The 18,272-nt window shown below is 40.5% G+C and overlaps 1 protein-coding gene across 2 annotated transcripts in view; it reads left to right on the top strand.

The window, feature by feature from the left end:
- Positions 1 to 18,031, top strand: part of MLST8 (MTOR associated protein, LST8 homolog) — a 35,556-nt gene extending 17,525 nt beyond the window's left edge. For both annotated transcript variants that reach the window (XM_053695216.1, XM_053695215.1), the window contains exons 6-9: positions 7,518 to 7,670; positions 9,543 to 9,667; positions 10,788 to 10,951; positions 17,560 to 18,031. In XM_053695216.1, the coding sequence (XP_053551191.1) occupies positions 7,518 to 7,670; positions 9,543 to 9,667; positions 10,788 to 10,951; positions 17,560 to 17,678 (561 nt within the window). In that variant the 3' untranslated portion in view covers positions 17,679 to 18,031. The remainder of the gene's footprint in view (positions 1 to 7,517; positions 7,671 to 9,542; positions 9,668 to 10,787; positions 10,952 to 17,559) is intronic.
- Positions 18,032 to 18,272: the final 241 nt, after the last annotated feature.

Here is an 18,272-nt window from a genome sequence, read left to right as displayed (position 1 = left end):
AATGGGGTTCAGATCAGGTGAACAAGGAGGCCATGTCATTAGATTTTCTTCTTTTATACCCTTTCTTGCCAGCCACGCTGTGGAGTACTTGGACGCGTGTGATGGAGCATTGTCCTGCATGAAAATCATGTTTTTCTTGAAGGATGCAGACTTCTTCCTGTACCACTGCTTGAAGAAGGTGTCTTCCAGAAACTGGCAGTAGGACTGGGAGTTGAGCTTGACTCCATCCTCAACCCGAAAAGGCCCCACAAGCTCATCTTTGATGATACCAGCCCAAACCAGTACTCCACCTCCACCTTGCTGGCGTCTGAGTCGGACTGGAGCTCTCTGCCCTTTACCAATCCAGCCACGGGCCCATTCATCTGGCCCATCAAGACTCACTCTCATTTCATCAGTCCATAAAACCTTAGAAAAATCAGTCTTGAGATATTTCTTGGCCCAGTCTTGACGTTTCAGCTTGTGTGTCTTGTTCAGTGGTGGTCGTCTTTCAGCCTTTCTTACCTTGGCCATGTCTCTGAGTATTGCACACCTTGTGCTTTTGGGCACTCCAGTGATGTTGCAGCTCTGAAATATGGCCAAACTGGTGGCAAGTGGCATCTTGGCAGCTGCACGCTTGACTTTTCTCAGTTCATGGGCAGTTATTTTGCGCCTTGGTTTTTCCACACGCTTTTTGCGACCCTGTTGACTATTTTGAATGAAACGCTTGATTGTTCGATGATCACGCTTCAGAAGCTTTGCAATTTTAAGAGTGCTGCATCCCTCTGCAAGATATCTCACTATTTTTGACTTTTCTGAGCCTGTCAAGTCCTTCTTTTGACCCATTTTGCCAAAGGAAAGGAAGTTGCCTAATAATTATGCACACCTGATATAGGGTGTTGATGTCATTAGACCACACCCCTTCTCATTACAGAGATGCACATCACCTAATATGCTTAATTGGTAGTAGGCTTTCGAGCCTATACAGCTTGGAGTAAGACAACATGCATAAAGAGGATGATGTGGTCAAAATACTCATTTGCCTAATAATTCTGCACTCCCTATATATATATATATATATATATATATATATATATATATATATATATATATATATATATATATATATAATTTCTCTTGTTAAGTGTGTTCAGTCCACGGGTCATCCATTACTTATGGGATATATTCTCCTCCCCAACAGGAAGTTGCAAGAGGATCACCCAAGCAGAGCTGCTATATAGCTCCTCCCCTCACATGTCATATCCAGTCATTCTCTTGCAAGTCTCAACAAAGAAGGAGGTCGCAAGAGGAGATAGGAGTTTTTTTTACCTAATTATTCTTCAATCAAAAGTTTATTATTTTAAAATGGCACTGGAGTGTGCTGTTTTTTTCTCTCAGGCAGTATTTAGAAGAAGAATCTGCCTGCGTTTTCTATGATCTTAGCAGACGTAAGATCCACTGGCTGTTCTCGCACATTCTGAGGAGTGGGGTAACTTCAGAAAAGGGAATAGCATGCGGGGTCCCCCGCAAATGAGGTATGTGCAGTAATATTTTCTAGGAATGGAATTGACTAAGAAAACACTGCTGTTACCCATATGATGTAAGTACAGCCTTTAATGCAGTAGTAGCGACTGGTATCAGGCTGATAAATGTATGCGCAGTTGAGTTATTTTCTAGGGACTAGAATTTGACTGAGAAAATACTGTTAATACTGAAATAAATGTATGAGCCTTAACTGCGGTAGAAGCGACTGGTAGCAGGCTTAGTGATAACTTTGCATAACACTGGAAAGTTGTTTTTAAAACGTTTACTGGCATGTTATTCGTTTTGTGAGGTACTTTGGTGATAAATCTTTTTGGGCATGATTTTTTTCCATATGGCTAACGTGTATTTCTGCATAGAAACCGTTGTAACAGGTCTCCCACTGTTGTAATATGAGTGGGAGGGGCCTTTTTTATCGCCTTGTTGCGCAGTTAAAATTCTTGCACAGTCTTCCTGCTTCTTCCTCCTTGATCCAGGACGTCTACAGAGAGCTCAGGGGTCTTCAAAATTCATTTTTGAGGGAGGTAATCAGTCACAGCAGACCTGTGACAGTGTGTTTGACTGTGATAAAAGCATTAAATCTTAAATTGATTATCCGTTTTTGGGTATTGAGGGGTTAATCATCCGTTTGCTAGTGGGTGCAATCCTCTGCTAAATTCATACAATTACTGTTAAAATTGTTGGCTATAACTGAATTAGTTCATTGTTATTTCAACTGTGACAGTTTTTTGTGTTTCTAAAAGCGCTGCAGCGTTTTTTGTTTTTTTTCAATTGCTTGTAAATTTATTGAAAGATTTTATCCAAGCTTGCTAGTCTCATTGCTAGTCTGTTTAAACATGTCTGATACAGATGAATCTACTTGTTCGTTATGTTTAAAAGCCAATGTGGAGCCCAATAGAAATATGTGTACCAATTGTATTGATGCTACTTTAAATAAAAGTCAGTCTTTACCGGTAAAGAAATTATCACCAGACAACGAGGGGGAAGTTATGCCGCCTAACTCTCCTCACGTGTCAGTACCTTCGCCTCCTGCTCAGGAGGTGCGTGAGATTGTGGCGCCAAGTACATCAAGGCCCTTACAAATCACTTTGCATGATATGGCTAATGTTATGAAAGAAGTATTATCTAATTTGCCTGAGTTAAGAGGCAAGCGCGATAGCTCTGGGTTTAGGACAGAGTGCGCCGGTGACACGAGAGCCATGTCCAATACTGCGTCACAATTTGCAGAACATGAGGACGGAGAGCTTCATTCTGTGGGTGACGGATCTGATCCGGGGAGACCGGATTCAGAAATTTCAAATTTTAAATTTAAGCTTGAGAACCTCCGTGTATTACTAGGGGAGGTGTTGGCGGCTCTGAACGATTGCGACACGGTTGCAATCCCAGAGAAATTATGTAGGCTGGATAAATACTATGCGGTACCGGTGTGTACTGACGTTTTTCCTATACCTAAAAGGCTTACAGAGATTATTAGCAAGGAGTGGGATAGACCCGGTGTGCCCTTTTCCCCTCCTCCGATATTTAGAAAAATGTTCCCAATAGACGCCACCACACGAGACTTATGGCAGACGGTCCCTAAGGTGGAGGGAGCAGTTTCTACTTTAGCCAAGCGTACCACTATCCCGGTGGAGGATAGTTGTGCTTTCTCAGATCCAATGGATAAAAAATTAGAAGGTTACCTTAAGAAAATGTTTGTTCAACAAGGTTTTATATTACAGCCCCTTGCATGCATTGCGCCCGTCACTGCTGCAGCGGCATTCTGGTTTGAGTCTCTGGAAGAGGCTATTCGCACAGCACCATTGGATGAGATTATGAACAAGCTTAAAGCCCTTAAGCTAGCTAATGTATTTGTTTCGGATGCCGTTGTGCATTTAACCAAACTAACGGCTAAGAATTCCGGATTCGCCATCCAGGCGCGCAGAGCGCTATGGCTTAAATCCTGGTCAGCAGATGTAACTTCTAAATCTAAATTGCTTAATATTCCTTTCAAAGGGCAAACCTTATTCGGGCCCGGCTTGAAAGAAATTATTGCTGACATTACTGGAGGTAAGGGTCACACCCTTCCTCAGGACAGGGCCAAATCAAAGGCCAAACAGTCTAATTTTCTTGCCTTTCGTAATTTCAAGGCAGGAGCAGCATCAACTTCCTCCGCTCCAAAACAGGAAGGGACTGCTACTCGTTACAGACAGGGTTGGAAAGGCAACCAGTCCTGGAACAAGGGCAAGCAGGCCAGAAAACCTACTTCTGCCCCTAAGACAGCATGAAGAAAGGGCCCCCTATCCGGAAACGGATCTAGTGGGGGGCAGACTTTCTCTCTTTGCCCAGGCCTGGGCAAGAGATGTCCAGGATCCCTGGGCGTTGGAGATCATATCTCAGGGATACCTTCTGGACTTCAAAACTTCTCCTCCACAAGGGAGATTTCATCTGTCAAGGTTATCAACAAACCTAATAAAGAAAGAGGCATTTCTATGATGTGTACAAGACCTCTTAGTAATGGGAGTGATCCACCCGGTTCCGCGGACGGAACAAGGGCAAGGTTTTTACTCAGATCTGTTTGTGGTTCCCAAAAAAGAGGGATCCTTCAGGCCAATCTTGGACCTGAAGATCTTAAACAAATTCCTAAGGGTTCCATCATTCAAAATGGAAACTATTCGAACCATCCTACCCATGATCCAAGAGGGTCAGTATATGACCACAGTGGACTTAAAGGATGCCTACCTTCACATACCGATTCACAAGGATCATTATCGGTACCTAAGGTTTGCCTTTCTAGACAGGCATTACCAGTTTGTAGCTCTTCCCTTCGGGTTGGCTACGGCCCCGAGAATTTTTACAAAGGTTCTGGGCTCGCTTCTGGCGGTACTAAGACCGCGAGGCATAGCGGTGGCTCCGTACCTAGACGACATCCTGATACAAGCGTCAACTTTTCAAAATGCAAAGTCTCATACAGAGATAGTTCTAGCATTTCTAAGGTCGCATGGGTGGAAAGTGAACATGGAAAAGAGTTCTCTGTTCCCACTCACAAGGGTTCCCTTTCTATGGACTCTTATAGATTCTGTAGAGATGAAGATTTACCTGACGGAGTCCAGGTTATCAAAAATCCTAAATGCTTGCCGTGTCCTTCATTCCATTCCAAGCCCATCAGTAGCTCAGTGCATGGAAGTAATCGGCTTAATGGTCGCGGCAATGGACATAGTGCCATTTGCGCGCCTACATCTCAGACCGCTGCAACTATGCATGCTAAATCAGTGGAATGGGGATTACTCAGATCTGTCCCCTTTACTAAATCTGGACCAGGGGGCCAGAGATTCTCTTCTCTGGTGGTTGTCGCGGGTTCATCTGTCCAAAGGAATGACTTTTCGCAGACCAGATTGGACGATTGTAACAACAGATGCCAGCCTACTAGGCTGGGGTGCAGTCTGGAACTCCCTGAAGGCTCAGGGATCGTGGACTCAGGAGGAGAAACTCCTCCCAATAAACATTCTGGAATTAAGAGCAATATTCAATGCTCTTCTAGCTTGGCCTCAGTTAGCAACACTGAGGTTCATCAGATTTCAGTCGGACAACATCACGACTGTGGCTTACATCAATCATCAAGGGGGAACCAGGAGTTCCCTAGCGATGTTGGAAGTCTCGAAGATAATTCGCTGGGCAGAGTCGCACTCTTGTCACCTGTCAGTGATCTACATCCCAGGCGTGGAGAACTGGGAGGCGGACTTTCTAAGTCGCCAGACCTTTCATCCGGGGGAGTGGGAACTTCACCCGGAGGTGTTTGCTCAACTGATTCTTCGTTGGGGCGAACCGGAGCTGGATCTCATGGCAAAAGCTTCCTTGTTACGGATCCAGGTCCAGGGACCCGGGAGCGGTGCTGGTAGATGCAATAGCAGCCCCTTGGGTTTTCAACATGGCTTATGTGTTTCCACCATTTCCGTTGCTACCTCGACTGATTGCCAGGATCAAACAGGAGAGAGCATCGGTGATTCTGATAGCGCCTGCGTGGCCACACAGGACCTGGTATGCAGACCTAGTGGACATGTCGTCCTGTCTGCCTCTGAGGCAGGACCTTCTAATTCAGGGTCCTTTCAACCATCCAAGCCTAATTTCTCTGAGGCTGACTGCATGGAGATTGAACGCTTGATTCTATCAAAGCGTGGTTTTTAGGAGTCGGTTATTGATACGTTAATACAGGCTCGGAAACCTGTTACCAGAAAAATTTACCATAAGATATGGCGTAAATAATTATATTGGTGTGAATCCAAGAGTTACTCATGGAGTAAGGTTAGGATTCCTAGGATATTGGCTTTTCTACAAGAAGGTTTAGAAAAGGGTTTATCCGCTAGTTCGTTAAAGGGACAGATTTCTGCTCTGTCTATTCTTTTACACAAACGTCTGGCAGAGAATCCAGACGTCCAGGCTTTTTCTCAGGCTTTGGCTAGGATTAAGCCTGTGTTTAAAACTGTTGCTCCTCCGTGGAGCTTAAACTTGGTTCTTAAAGTTCTTCAGGGTGTTCCGTTTGAACCCCTTCATTCCATTGATATTAAGCTTTTATCTTGGAAAGTTCTGTTTTTGATGGCTATTTCCTCGGCTCGAAGAGTCTCTGAGTTATCTGCTTTACATTGTGATTCTCCTTATCTGATTTTTCATTCAGACAAGGTAGTTCTGCGTACTAAACCTGGGTTTTTACCTAAGGTTGTTTCTAACAGGAATATCAATCAAGAGATTGTTGTTCCTTCATTATGTCCTAATCCTTCTTCAAAGAAGGAACGTCTTTTGCATAATCTGGACGTAGTCCGTGCCCTGAAGTTCTACTTACAGGCAACTAAAGATTTTCGGCAAACTTCTTCTCTGTTTGTCGTTTATTCTGGTCAGAGGAGAGGTCAAAAGGCTTCGACCACCTCTCTCTCTTTTTGGCTTCGTAGCATAATACGTTTAGCCTATGAGACTGCTGGACAGCAGCCTCCTGAAAGAATTACAGCTCATTCCACTAGAGCTGTGGCTTCCACCTGGGCCTTTAAGAATGAGGCCTCTGTTGAACAGATTTGCAAGGCTGCAACTTGGTCTTCACTTCATACCTTTTCAAAATTTTACAAATTTGACACTTTTGCTTCTTCGGAGGCTGGTTTTGGGAGAAAGGTACTTCAGGCAGTGGTTCCTTCTGTTTAATGTTCCTGCCTTGTCCCTCCCTTCATCCGTGTACTTTAGCTTTGGTATTGGTATCCCATAAGTAATGGATGACCCGTGGACTGACTACACTTAACAAGAGAAAACATAATTTATGCTTACCTGATAAATTTATTTCTCTTGTAGTGTATTCAGTCCACGGCCCGCCCTGTCTTTAAGGCAGATCTAAATTTTAATTAAACTCCAGTCACCACTGCACCCTATGGTTTCTCCTTTCTCGTCTTGTTTCGGTCGAATGACTGGATATGACATGTGAGGGGAGGAGCTATATAGCAGCTCTGCTTGGGTGATCCTCTTGCAACTTCCTGTTGGGAAGGAGAATATATCCCATAAGTAATGGATGACCCGTGGACTGAACACACTACAAGAGAAATAAATTTATCAGGTAAGCATAAATTATGTTATATATATATATATATATATATATATATATATATATATATATATATATATTCAGCAATCCACAGATAAATAAAATAGAATCTTGACATTTTGGCTTTTACATTTTCTTTCATACCTTGTACTTTAATTGGAACAATTTGTGTCTAAATCCAAGATGCTGAATTTATTTTATTAATTTTACTATAATTGTTCCTGTATGGTAAAATATTCCATTAGGAATAAATGCTCATGTCTGTACTTGTCTGTCATGTACAACTGCTATATTTTCTTCGTATGTCTGTGCTTTTATAAATCTACAATTAGTATTTTCAATTAATTTAGCAATTTGCAAATTTTACTCGAGCGAAGCAATTCCCATAGTGAAGGTACTTAATGAACTTGCAGTGAATAATAGAAGTAATTAAACCCCTTGCCAGGCAGAGCTGATTGTTGGTGACCAAAGTGGAGCAATTCACATCTGGGATTTGAAAACTGATCAGAACGAGCAGCTTATTCCAGAGGCTGATGCGTCTGTTAATTCTGTCCATATCGACCCTGATGCCAGCTACATGGCGGCTGTTAACAGCTCGGTGAGTACTTGAGGGAGGTGACGCTGGCAGCTGTAAATGCATTTGTAATACAAAGGTGTCATGGGGTAAAAAAAATAATTACTTGATCTTTTGTCCCCACAGGAACATAGTTGTTGAATCCACTTCCTCTGCATAAGCTCCATCTTTATCTGTTCACTCTTTTGAAACCATTTTCCACTTCCCAGTAGACGTGTGCGTACAGCAGCTTCGTTAGCTGCAGAATGCGGGAGAAGGTGGCCGCTCGTGGCCTTTGGCTCTTTTTGCCGGATTTATTCTTGTGAAAGTTCAACACTAAGAGCCGTGCAAATTCAGATAACTTGCACAAGAAGAAATCCGGTATCGAAAAGAGCAGGTTCCACAAGCGCCCACTTACTTCCGCATTTGGCAGCTAACAAAGCCACCTTATACGCACGTCTGCTTCCCACCCACCCCAATTGCTTTACTGTTATTAGATCATTCTGATAACAATCACCTGCTGCTCTCACTGATCTTGTAATATCCTGTCATCTCAGATCTGATTTTCTAACCCTTATAGCTGCGCACTTCACCTAGCACTTATACACGTCATCTCCTCTCCAGTATTGTCAGAAACCACTGTCAGAGGCAATCACCGTCTGTAGCACAGAGACTTAGTAAAGAAGATAAATCAGCAGGAGTGATCTGTAGAATAGTGATCTGGCCGGGTCACACGCAGTTCAAACTCAAGTACCAAGTCAGAACCAGGAGCGTAGTTAGTAGTAAACCAAGGTCAAAACAGCGCAGGTGGCAAAGTACTAGAGGGAAGTCAAGACAAGTCAGGGGTTATGAATCCAGAGCAATGAAGCTTATTCAGGAACTTAAGAATAGTCAATAAGCAAGAGGCTCATACACAGTCGGCACAATATAGCGCTCTATCAGGAACCCCAGAAATCTTTGCCAAAAATTGTGTGAAACTGCTATAGCAGGAAAAAAAAATGACACAAAATAAAAACACAGTGAAAAAATGTGCTCTCTTCCTTCTTTTATTCACACAGACGTCTTTACAAACAAACTTCTGCCCTGACTAGTATAGCGCACATTCATAGCATTTCGTTTGTAACTGATTTCCCCACTTTTTGTTTCAAAACAGCCTTAAAGAAAGGGTATTCCTGCCGCAGCTTTGAATACCATGAACTCTTATCAGCTGCTTGCCTGAGTCATTGTCCCTTTAAGATTGTACACTTGTGAGCTTTTCTACCAGCAGTGTACTTTATAAAAAGAACATTTGCCAGGGGAGCGGAGTACCTTTTGTTTGTTTACTGAAGCTTTTATTGTCCCTGTGCTTTGTACTAATAAACTTACTCTTGAGTTGGCCTGAGTGAAATGTTGATGCTTTTATTAACCCTTTGAGTGCTAAACACTTTCCCACCTGGGTGCTAATATTTTCTATGGGTTTTTTTATTTTTGGGGAAAAAAAATGTTACTTTTTTTTTTTTTTTTACAGACCCCCAAGACTTAAATTGTTGGAAAGGTTAGGCAATTACCTTTCCAACATTGGGTCTTGGGGGTCTGTAGCTGCTTAGATGCCTGAGATACAGGCTTCTAAGCAGCATGCCCCCTCCTCCTATACTTAACATTGTTAAGTATAAATAAAGTTGCGCAGTGACGTCATCACGTCATTGCGCGTGACGTCACTGCACATCACGTGAAGCCCCGACGATGCCTGTCACTCTACAGGCACGATCGCCGGGGTAGGAGCGGTTAGGAGCCCCCAGATCTCCCTCAATGTAGGAAGAGTGCTCATGACGGCTCTGAGCCATCAGCACCAAAGTGAGAAACTCTGTGACGGCTCAGAGCCGTCATTAGCACTCAAAAAGTTAATACAGATTAATAATATCTTGTGTTTTATTGCAGGGGAACTGCTTTGTGTGGAACCTGACAGGGGGCCTTGGAGATGACTTAACTCAACTCATCCCCAAAACCAAAATACCATCTCATAAACGCTGCGCTCTGAAATGTAAATTCAGCCCGGATTCCACGTACGTATCTAAAGATAAGTTCTTAATCGTGAATGTGAAAAGGGACAAAAGCCACCAATTTGCAGCTAGCCCCAAGTAGTACACTTCTCCTCCTGAGCCTACCTAAGTATGCTCTTCAACAATAGATATCAAAAGAACAACGCAAATTAGATAATAGAAGGAAGTTGAAACATTGTTTAAAATTCCATCCTCTCTCTGGATCATGAGAGATTAACGTTAACTTTGTCTCTTTTAAAAGCATTAACGTAATGTGTATTTGTTGCTTTGATACTCTATTGAAAAGTTAACCAAAGCAAAGTGGGTTTTAAATTTAGATCCTTTTGAGAAACTAGATAATAGTAATTATAATGGTAACACGAGCTACAAATTGAGTATATTTATTCTCATTTACTAGACAATGCTGTCAGGTTAGTGTCCGTGTGTTAAAGAGACGTGAGTAAGTGGTCGTAATCTCAGTTTGGAGGTCGTAGGTTCAGGAGTAATTTGACGATGCCCTGTTCTTTCATCGTATAGACTTCCAGTACGACAAATACTGAGATTAATTAAAATGATGGTTAACTCTCCCTTTAATAAAAACAGATCCAGAATGTTAGTGATATTTTAGATGGAGTTTAATCAGTTGTAACAAAATTGCACTATAACTTTACTTTTTAATGTAGATATAAAATTCAAAATTCTGCGCTCTTCATCCCACTTCAAAAGTCAATTTTTCTTTGAGCTAACGGTTTGAATTGTTGTCCAATGAGTGCTCTCCCCATATGGTACTTTGGTTGTAGCTAGAACACTGATTGGACAACAATTCATACTATTAGCTCACAGAAAAATTTGCTTTTAAAGTAGGCGGCGGAGTGCGGGGTATTTGAATTTTATATCTATATTTAAAAGTACGTTATAGCGCAACTTCTTTACAACTGATGAATTAAACTCCAGCTAAAATATTACTAACATTCCGGATCCGATTTTAAAAAGGGGAGCGTTTACCATCACTTTAAGCTTAGACTTCAGAAAAAATGATGGGAAAACTTGATGAATCTACTGGTTCTCATCTACCATCGAAGTCTGTTTCTATGGAAACTGATTTTAGCTTGTATAGGGTATGTATGACTGTACTTTTTTACAGGCTACTGGCCACATGCTCTGCTGATCAGACCTGCAAGATCTGGAGAACTTCCAACTTCTCTCTGATGACAGAACTGAGTATTAAGAGCAATAACCCGGGAGAGACATCTCGGGGCTGGATGTGGGACTGCGCATTTTCTGGTGACTCTCAGTACATTGTCACAGGTAAATATTTAAAGGACCAGTCAACACAATAGATTTGCATAATCAACAAATGCAAGACAACAAGACAATGCAATAGCACGTAGTCTGAACTTCAAATGAGTAATAGATTTTTTTTCTGACAATTTTGAAAGTTATGTCTTTTTCCACTCCCCCTGTACCATGTGACAGCCATCAGCCAATCACAAATGCATACACGTACCATGTGACAGCCATCAGCCATTCACAAATGCATACACACTTATTCTTGCACATGCTCAGTAGGAGCTGGAGACTCAAAAAGTTTAAATATAAAAAGACTGTGCACATTTTGTTAATGGAAGTAAATTGGAAAGTTTTTTAAAATGGCATGCTCTATCTGAATAATGAAAGTTTAATTTTATTGAGTGTCCCTTTAATGTACTGTATTTTATAATAAGACATATTAGGATTTTGCTGTCTTAAGCCCTTTGGCAAGTGATAGAACTAAGGACATATAGAAGTAAACAAGTAAATTGGAAATATGTTTTCTTTCATGTAATTAGCAAGAGTCCATGAGCTAGTGACGTATGGGATATACATTCCTACCAGGAGGGGCAAAGTTTCCCAAACCTCAAAATGCCTATAAATACACCCCTCACCACACCCACAATTCAGTTTTACAAACTTTGCCTCCGATGGAGGTGGTGAAGTAAGTTTGTGCTAGATTCTACGTTGATATGCGCTCCGCAGCAAGTTGGAGCCCGGTTTTCCTCTCAGCGTGCAGTGAATGTCAGAGGGATGTGAGGAGAGTATTGCCTATTTGAATGCAGTGATCTCCTTCTACGGGGTCTATTTCATAGGTTCTCTGTTATCGGTCGTAGAGATTCATCTCTTACCTCCCTTTTCAGATCGACGATATACTCTTGTATATACCATTACCTCTGCTGATTCTCGTTTCAGTACTGGTTTGGCTTTCTACAAACATGTAGATGAGTGTCCTGGGGTAAGTAAATCTTATTTTCTGTGACACTCTAAAGCTATGGTTGGGCACTTTGTTTATAAAGTTCTAAATATATGTATTCAAACATTTATTTGCCTTGACTCAGAATGTTCAACTTTCCTTATTTTCAGACAGTCAGTTTCATATTTGGGATAATGCATTGATTTAATCATTTTTTCTTACCTTCAAAAATTTGACTCTTCCCTGTGGGCTGTTAGGCTCGCGGGGGCTGAAAATGCTTCATTTTATTGCGTCATTCTTGGCGCGGATTTTTTTGGCGCAAAAATTCTTTTTCCGTTTCCGGCGTCATACGTGTCGCCGGAAGTTTCGTCATTTTTTTACGTTATTTTGCGCCAAAAATGTCGGCGTTCCGGATGTGGCGTCATTTTTGGCGCCAAAAGCATTTAGGCGCCAAATAATGTGGGCGTTTTTATTTGGCGCAAAAAAATATGGGCGTCGCTTTTGTCTCCACATTATTTAAGTCTCATTTTTCATTGCTTCTGGTTGCTAGAAGCTTGTTTTTTGGCATTTTTTCCCATTCCTGAAACTGTCATTTAAGGAATTTGATCAATTTTGCTTTATATATATGTTGTTTTTTCTCTTACATATTGCAAGATGTCTCACGTTGCATCTGAGTCAGAAGATACTACAGGAAAATCGCTTTCTAGTGCTGGATCTACCAAAGCTAAGTGTATCTGCTGTAAACTTTTGGTAGCTATTCCTCCAGCTGTTGTTTGTATTGATTGTCATGACAAACTTGTTAAAGCAGATAATATTTCCTTTAGTAATGTACCATTGCCTGTTGCAGTTCCTTCAACATCTAAGGTGCAGAATGTTCCTGATAATATAAGAGATTTTGTTTCTGAATCCATAAAGAAGGCTATGTCTGTTATTTCTCCTTCTAGTAAACGTAAAAAATCTTTTAAAACTTCTCTTCCTACAGATGAATTTTTAAATGAACATCATCATTCTGATTCTGATGACTCTTCTGGTTCAGAGGATTCTGTCTCAGAGGTTGATGCTGATAAATCTTCATATTTATTTAAAATGGAATTTATTCGTTCTTTACTTAAAGAAGTACTAATTGCTTTAGAAATAGAGGATTCTGGTCCTCTTGATACTAATTCTAAACGTTTGGATAAGGTATTTAAAGCTCCTGTGGTTATTCCAGAAGTTTTTCCTGTTCCTAATGCTATTTCTGCAGTGATTTCCAAAGAATGGGATAAATTGGGTAATTCATTTACTCCTTCTAAACGTTTTAAGCAATTATATCCTGTGCCGTCTGACAGATTAGAATTTTGGGACAAAATCCCTAAAGTTGATGGGGCTATTTCTACCCTTGCTAAACGTACTACTATTCCTACGTCAGATGGTACTTCGTTTAAGGATCCTTTAGATAGGAAAATTGAATCCTTTCTAAGAAAAGCTTATCTGTGTTCAGGTAATCTTCTTAGACCTGCTATATCTTTGGCTGATGTTGCTGCAGCTTCAACTTTTTGGTTGGAAACTTTAGCGCAACAAGTAACACATCATGATTCTCATGATATTATTATTCTTCTACAGCATGCTAATAATTTTATCTGTGATGCCATTTTTGATATTATCAGAGTTGATGTCAGGTTTATGTCTCTAGCTATTTTAGCTAGAAGAGCTTTATGGCTTAAAACTTGGAATGCTGATATGGCTTCTAAATCAACTTTACTTTCTATTTCTTTCCAGGGTAACAAATTATTTGGTTCTCAGTTGGATTCCATTATTTCAACTGTTACTGGTGGGAAAGGAACTTTTTTACCACAGGATAAAAAATCTAAAGGTAAAAACAGGGCTAATAATCGTTTTCGTTCCTTTCGTTTCAACAAAGAACAAAAGCCTGATCCTTCATCCTCAGGAGCAGTTTCAGTTTGGAAACCATCTCCAGTCTGGAATAAATCCAAGCCAGCTAGAAAGGCAAAGCCTGCTTCTAAGTCCACATGAAGGTGCGGCCCTCATTCCAGCGCAGCTGGTAGGGGGCAGGTTACGTTTTTTCAAGGAAATTTGGATCAATTCTGTTCACAATCTTTGGATTCAGAACATTGTTTCAGAAGGGTACAGAATTGGTTTCAAGATGAGACCTCCTGCAAAGAGATTTTTTCTTTCCCGTGTCCCAGTAAATCCAGTAAAAGCTCAAGCATTTCTGAAATGTGTTTCAGATCTAGAGTTGACTGGAGTAATTATGCCAGTTCCAGTTCCGGAACAGGGGATGGGGTTTTATTCAAATCTCTTCATTGTACCAAAGAAGGAGAATTCCTTCAGACCAGTTCTGGATCTAAAAATATTGAATCGTTATGTAAGGATACCAACGTTCAAGATGGTAACTGTAAGGACTATCTTGCCTTTTGTTCAGCAAGGGAATTATATGTCCACAATAGATTTACAGGATGCATATCTGCATATTCCGATTCATCCAGATCATTATCAGTTCCTGAGATTCTCTTTTCTGGACAAGCATTACCAGTTTGTGGCTCTGCCGTTTGGCCTAGCTACAGCTCCAAGAATTTTTGGCGGAATCCAGCTCCTGTCTAATCTCTGCGGTTCATATCCCAGGTATAGACAATTGGGAAGCGGATTATCTCAGTCGCCAAACGTTGCATCCGGGCGAATGGTCTCTTCACCCAGAGGTATTTCTTCAGATTGTTCAAATGTGGGAACTTCCAGAAATAGATCTGATGGCATCCCATCTAAACAAGAAACTTCCTAGGTATCTGTCCAGATCCCGGGATCCTCAGGCGGAGGCAGTGGATGCATTATCACTTCCTTGGAAGTATCATCCTGCCTATATCTTTCCGCCTCTAGTTCTTCTTCCAAGAGTAATCTCCAAGATTCTGAAGGAATGCTCGTTTGTTCTGCTGGTAGCTCCGGCATGACCTCACAGGTTTTGGTATGCAGATCTTGTCCGGATGGCCTCTTGCCAACCGTGGACTCTTCCGTTAAGACCAGACCTTCTGTCACAAGGTCCTTTTTTCCATCAGGATCTGAAATCCTTAAATTTAAAGGTATGGAGATTGAACGCTTGATTCTTGGTCAAAGAGGTTTCTCTGACTCTGTGATTAATACTATGTTACAGGCTCGTAAATCTGTATCTCGAGAGATATATTATAGAGTCTGGAAGACTTATATTTCTTGGTGTCTTTCTCATCATTTTTCTTGGCATTCTTTTAGAATACCGAGAATTTTACAGTTTCTTCAGGATGGTTTAGATAAGGGTTTGTCCGCAAGTTCTTTGAAAGGACAAATCTCTGCTCTTTCTGTTCTTTTTCACAGAAAGATTGCTATTCTTCCTGATATTCATTATTTTGTGCAAGCTTTGGTTCGTATAAAACCTGTCATTAAGTCAATTTCTCCTCCTTGGAGTTTGAATTTGGTTCTGGGAGCTCTTCAAGCTCCTCCGTTTGAACCTATGCATTCATTGGACATTAAATTACTTTCTTGGAAAGTTTTGTTCCTTTTGGCCATCTCTACTGCCAGAAGAGTTTCTGAATTATCTGCTCTTTCTTGTGAGTCTCCTTTTCTGATTTTTCATCAGGATAAGGCGGTGTTGCGAACTTCTTTTGAATTTTTACCTAAAGTTGTGAATTCCAACAACATTAGTAGAGAAATTGTGGTTCCTTCATTATGTCCTAATCCTAAGAATTCTAAGGAGAAATCGTTGCATTCTTTGGATGTTGTTAGAGCTTTGAAATATTATGTTGAAGCTACGAAATCTTTCCGTAAGACTTCTAGTCTATTTGTTATCTTTTCTGGGTCTAGAAAAGGCCAGAAAGCTTCTGCTATTTCTTTGGCATCTTGGTTGAAATCTTTAATTCATCTTGCCTATGTTGAGTCGGGTAAAACTCCGCCTCAGAGAATTACAGCTCATTCTACTAGGTCAGTTTCTACTTCCTGGGCGTTTAGGAATGAAGCTTCGGTTGACCAGATTTGCAAAGCAGCAACTTGGTCCTCTTTGCATACTTTTACTAAATTCTACCATTTTGATGTATTTTCTTCTTCTGAAGCAGTTTTTGGTAGAAAAGTACTTCAGGCAGCGGTTTCAGTTATGTTTTTCTTTAAACTTTATTTTGGGTGTGGATTATTTTCAGCAGGAATTGGCTGTCTTTATTTTATCCCTCCCTCTCTAGTGACTCTTGTGTGGAAAGATCCACATCTTGGGTAGTCATTATCCCATACGTCACTAGCTCATGGACTCTTGCTAATTACATGAAAGAAAACATAATTTATGTAAGAACTTACCTGATAAATTCATTTCTTTCATATTAGCAAGAGTCCATGAGGCCCGCCCTTTTTTTGTGGTGGTTATGATTTTGTATAAAGCACAATTATTCCAATTCCTTATTTTTTATGCTTTCGCACTTTTTTATCACCCCACTTCTTGGCTATTCGTTAAACTGAATTGTGGGTGTGGTGAGGGGTGTATTTATAGGCATTTTGAGGTTTGGGAAACTTTGCCCCTCCTGGTAGGAATGTATATCCCATACGTCACTAGCTCATGGACTCTTGCTAATATGAAAGAAATGAATTTATCAGGTAAGTTCTTACATAAATTATGTTTTTTTGTTCCTTTTTTATTTTAAATTGCACACTATCTGAATAAAAAATAAAATAGTTTTAAGTCCCTTTTAACTTGATAAAGGGCCACTCAATGCAGGAGAATTACATAATTAACAAGTACATAATAACAAGACAATGATTTAACACTTACTCTGAATTTTAAAGAAGCATTAGATTTTTTTCTGACAAATTTATTTATTTTTTCTCACATTTTCTGACCTCCTTTACCATGTGACAGACATCAGCCAATCACAGACTAGTATACGTATACCCTGTGAGCTTGTGCAGATGCTCAGTAGGATCTTGTTCCCCAGAAAGTGTGCATATAAAAGGACTTCAAAATTTGATAATAGTAGTAAACTGGAAAATGTCTTAAAACTGCTGCTCTTTCTGAATGATTAAAGTTTGTTTTGACTTAAAGGGCCATAATACCCAAATGTTTAAACACTTGAAAGTGATGCAGTATAGCTGTAAAAAGCGGACTAGAAAATATCTCCTGAACATCTCTATGTAAAAAAGAAAGATATTTTACCTCAAAAGTTCCTCAGTAGCCACCTCCCATTGTAAAGGATTTCTAAGCAGCATTTTAGTATGTCTGTCCCGGGACAACTGAAGGGATGAGCATCATGCACTCTCATCTTATTTCACCAATCAGGTAAAGGAAGCTTACTATGAAATCTCATGAGAGTTAAGTCAAATCTCATGAGATCACAGTAAAAGTTCATGACCTCAGCACTGCTGATGCTGATTGGCTGCTGTTCATTTCTTCATTTTTTTTATTTTTTTTTTACCTGCAGCTGGGAGCAAGTGAAGTATAACTTTTTACACAGAACTTACTCTGCTGAGCTGAGGAGATTGTGAGGTAAAATATCTTCCTTTTTTACATAGAGATGCTCAGGTGGTATTTTCCTGTCAGCTTTTTACAGTTATACTGCATCAGTTTCAAGTGATTTAGCATATGAGTATTATGTCCCTTTAAGTGTCCCATTAATGTTGTTATTCGTATGATGCATTGATCAGTTATCATGACACAACATAACTGCTTGCAATATACTGTTTCTTCCAGCATCCTCGGATAACCTGGCGCGGCTCTGGTGTGTTGAGACTGGCGAGATTAAACGGGAGTACAGCGGGCATCAGAAGGCAGTGGTGTGCCTGGCTTTTAATGATAGTGTATTGGGGTAATTATGCCTACTTGGGCATCACAGAACTTTTATTGGACCCAAGGTCAAAATGATTGTACCATTGAAGGTGCTTGCACAACATCTGGTTACCAGAAAAGCGAGCTCTGCAGTTGGACATGGCTTGTGATGGCACATCTTTATTACCAGATAATTTAACAGTGAATCCATTTTATGGCCATTGGGAGGGCCTTCCTTATAATCCAGACGTGGAAGAGAAAAATGTGAATACAACACAGTTATAGATGCCACTGCAGTTCTTTACAACAAAGTTGTTTATTGTATGCTGCAGGGGCACCTTTGTACTCGTTAACATATATTCAAATTGTGTAAATAAAACGGGTGATTTGACCATTTCTTCCAGCGTCTGTTTGGTACTATTTTAAGATGTTATTTATATATATATAATGTGTGTGTGTGTGTACATAATTACTTACACTGTACCTTATTGTTAACCATATCTTATTTCCAGTTGTATTTCACAGTTCTCTGGGACATATTAAATACACTAGCTTCCCCCCTGATATTGTGTGCTTACTGCGTATTCTGGGGAGGGATACCATTCCCTTTGTATGGCTGTTTTTAGCTGCTCACCTGC

The sequence above is a fragment of the Bombina bombina genome, chromosome 11 (genome assembly GCF_027579735.1).
Source record: "Bombina bombina isolate aBomBom1 chromosome 11, aBomBom1.pri, whole genome shotgun sequence".
Classification (NCBI taxonomy): Eukaryota; Metazoa; Chordata; class Amphibia; order Anura; family Bombinatoridae; genus Bombina; species Bombina bombina.
The sequence above is the reverse complement of the archived record's forward strand: the minus strand, read 5'-3'. Positions and strand labels throughout refer to the sequence as shown.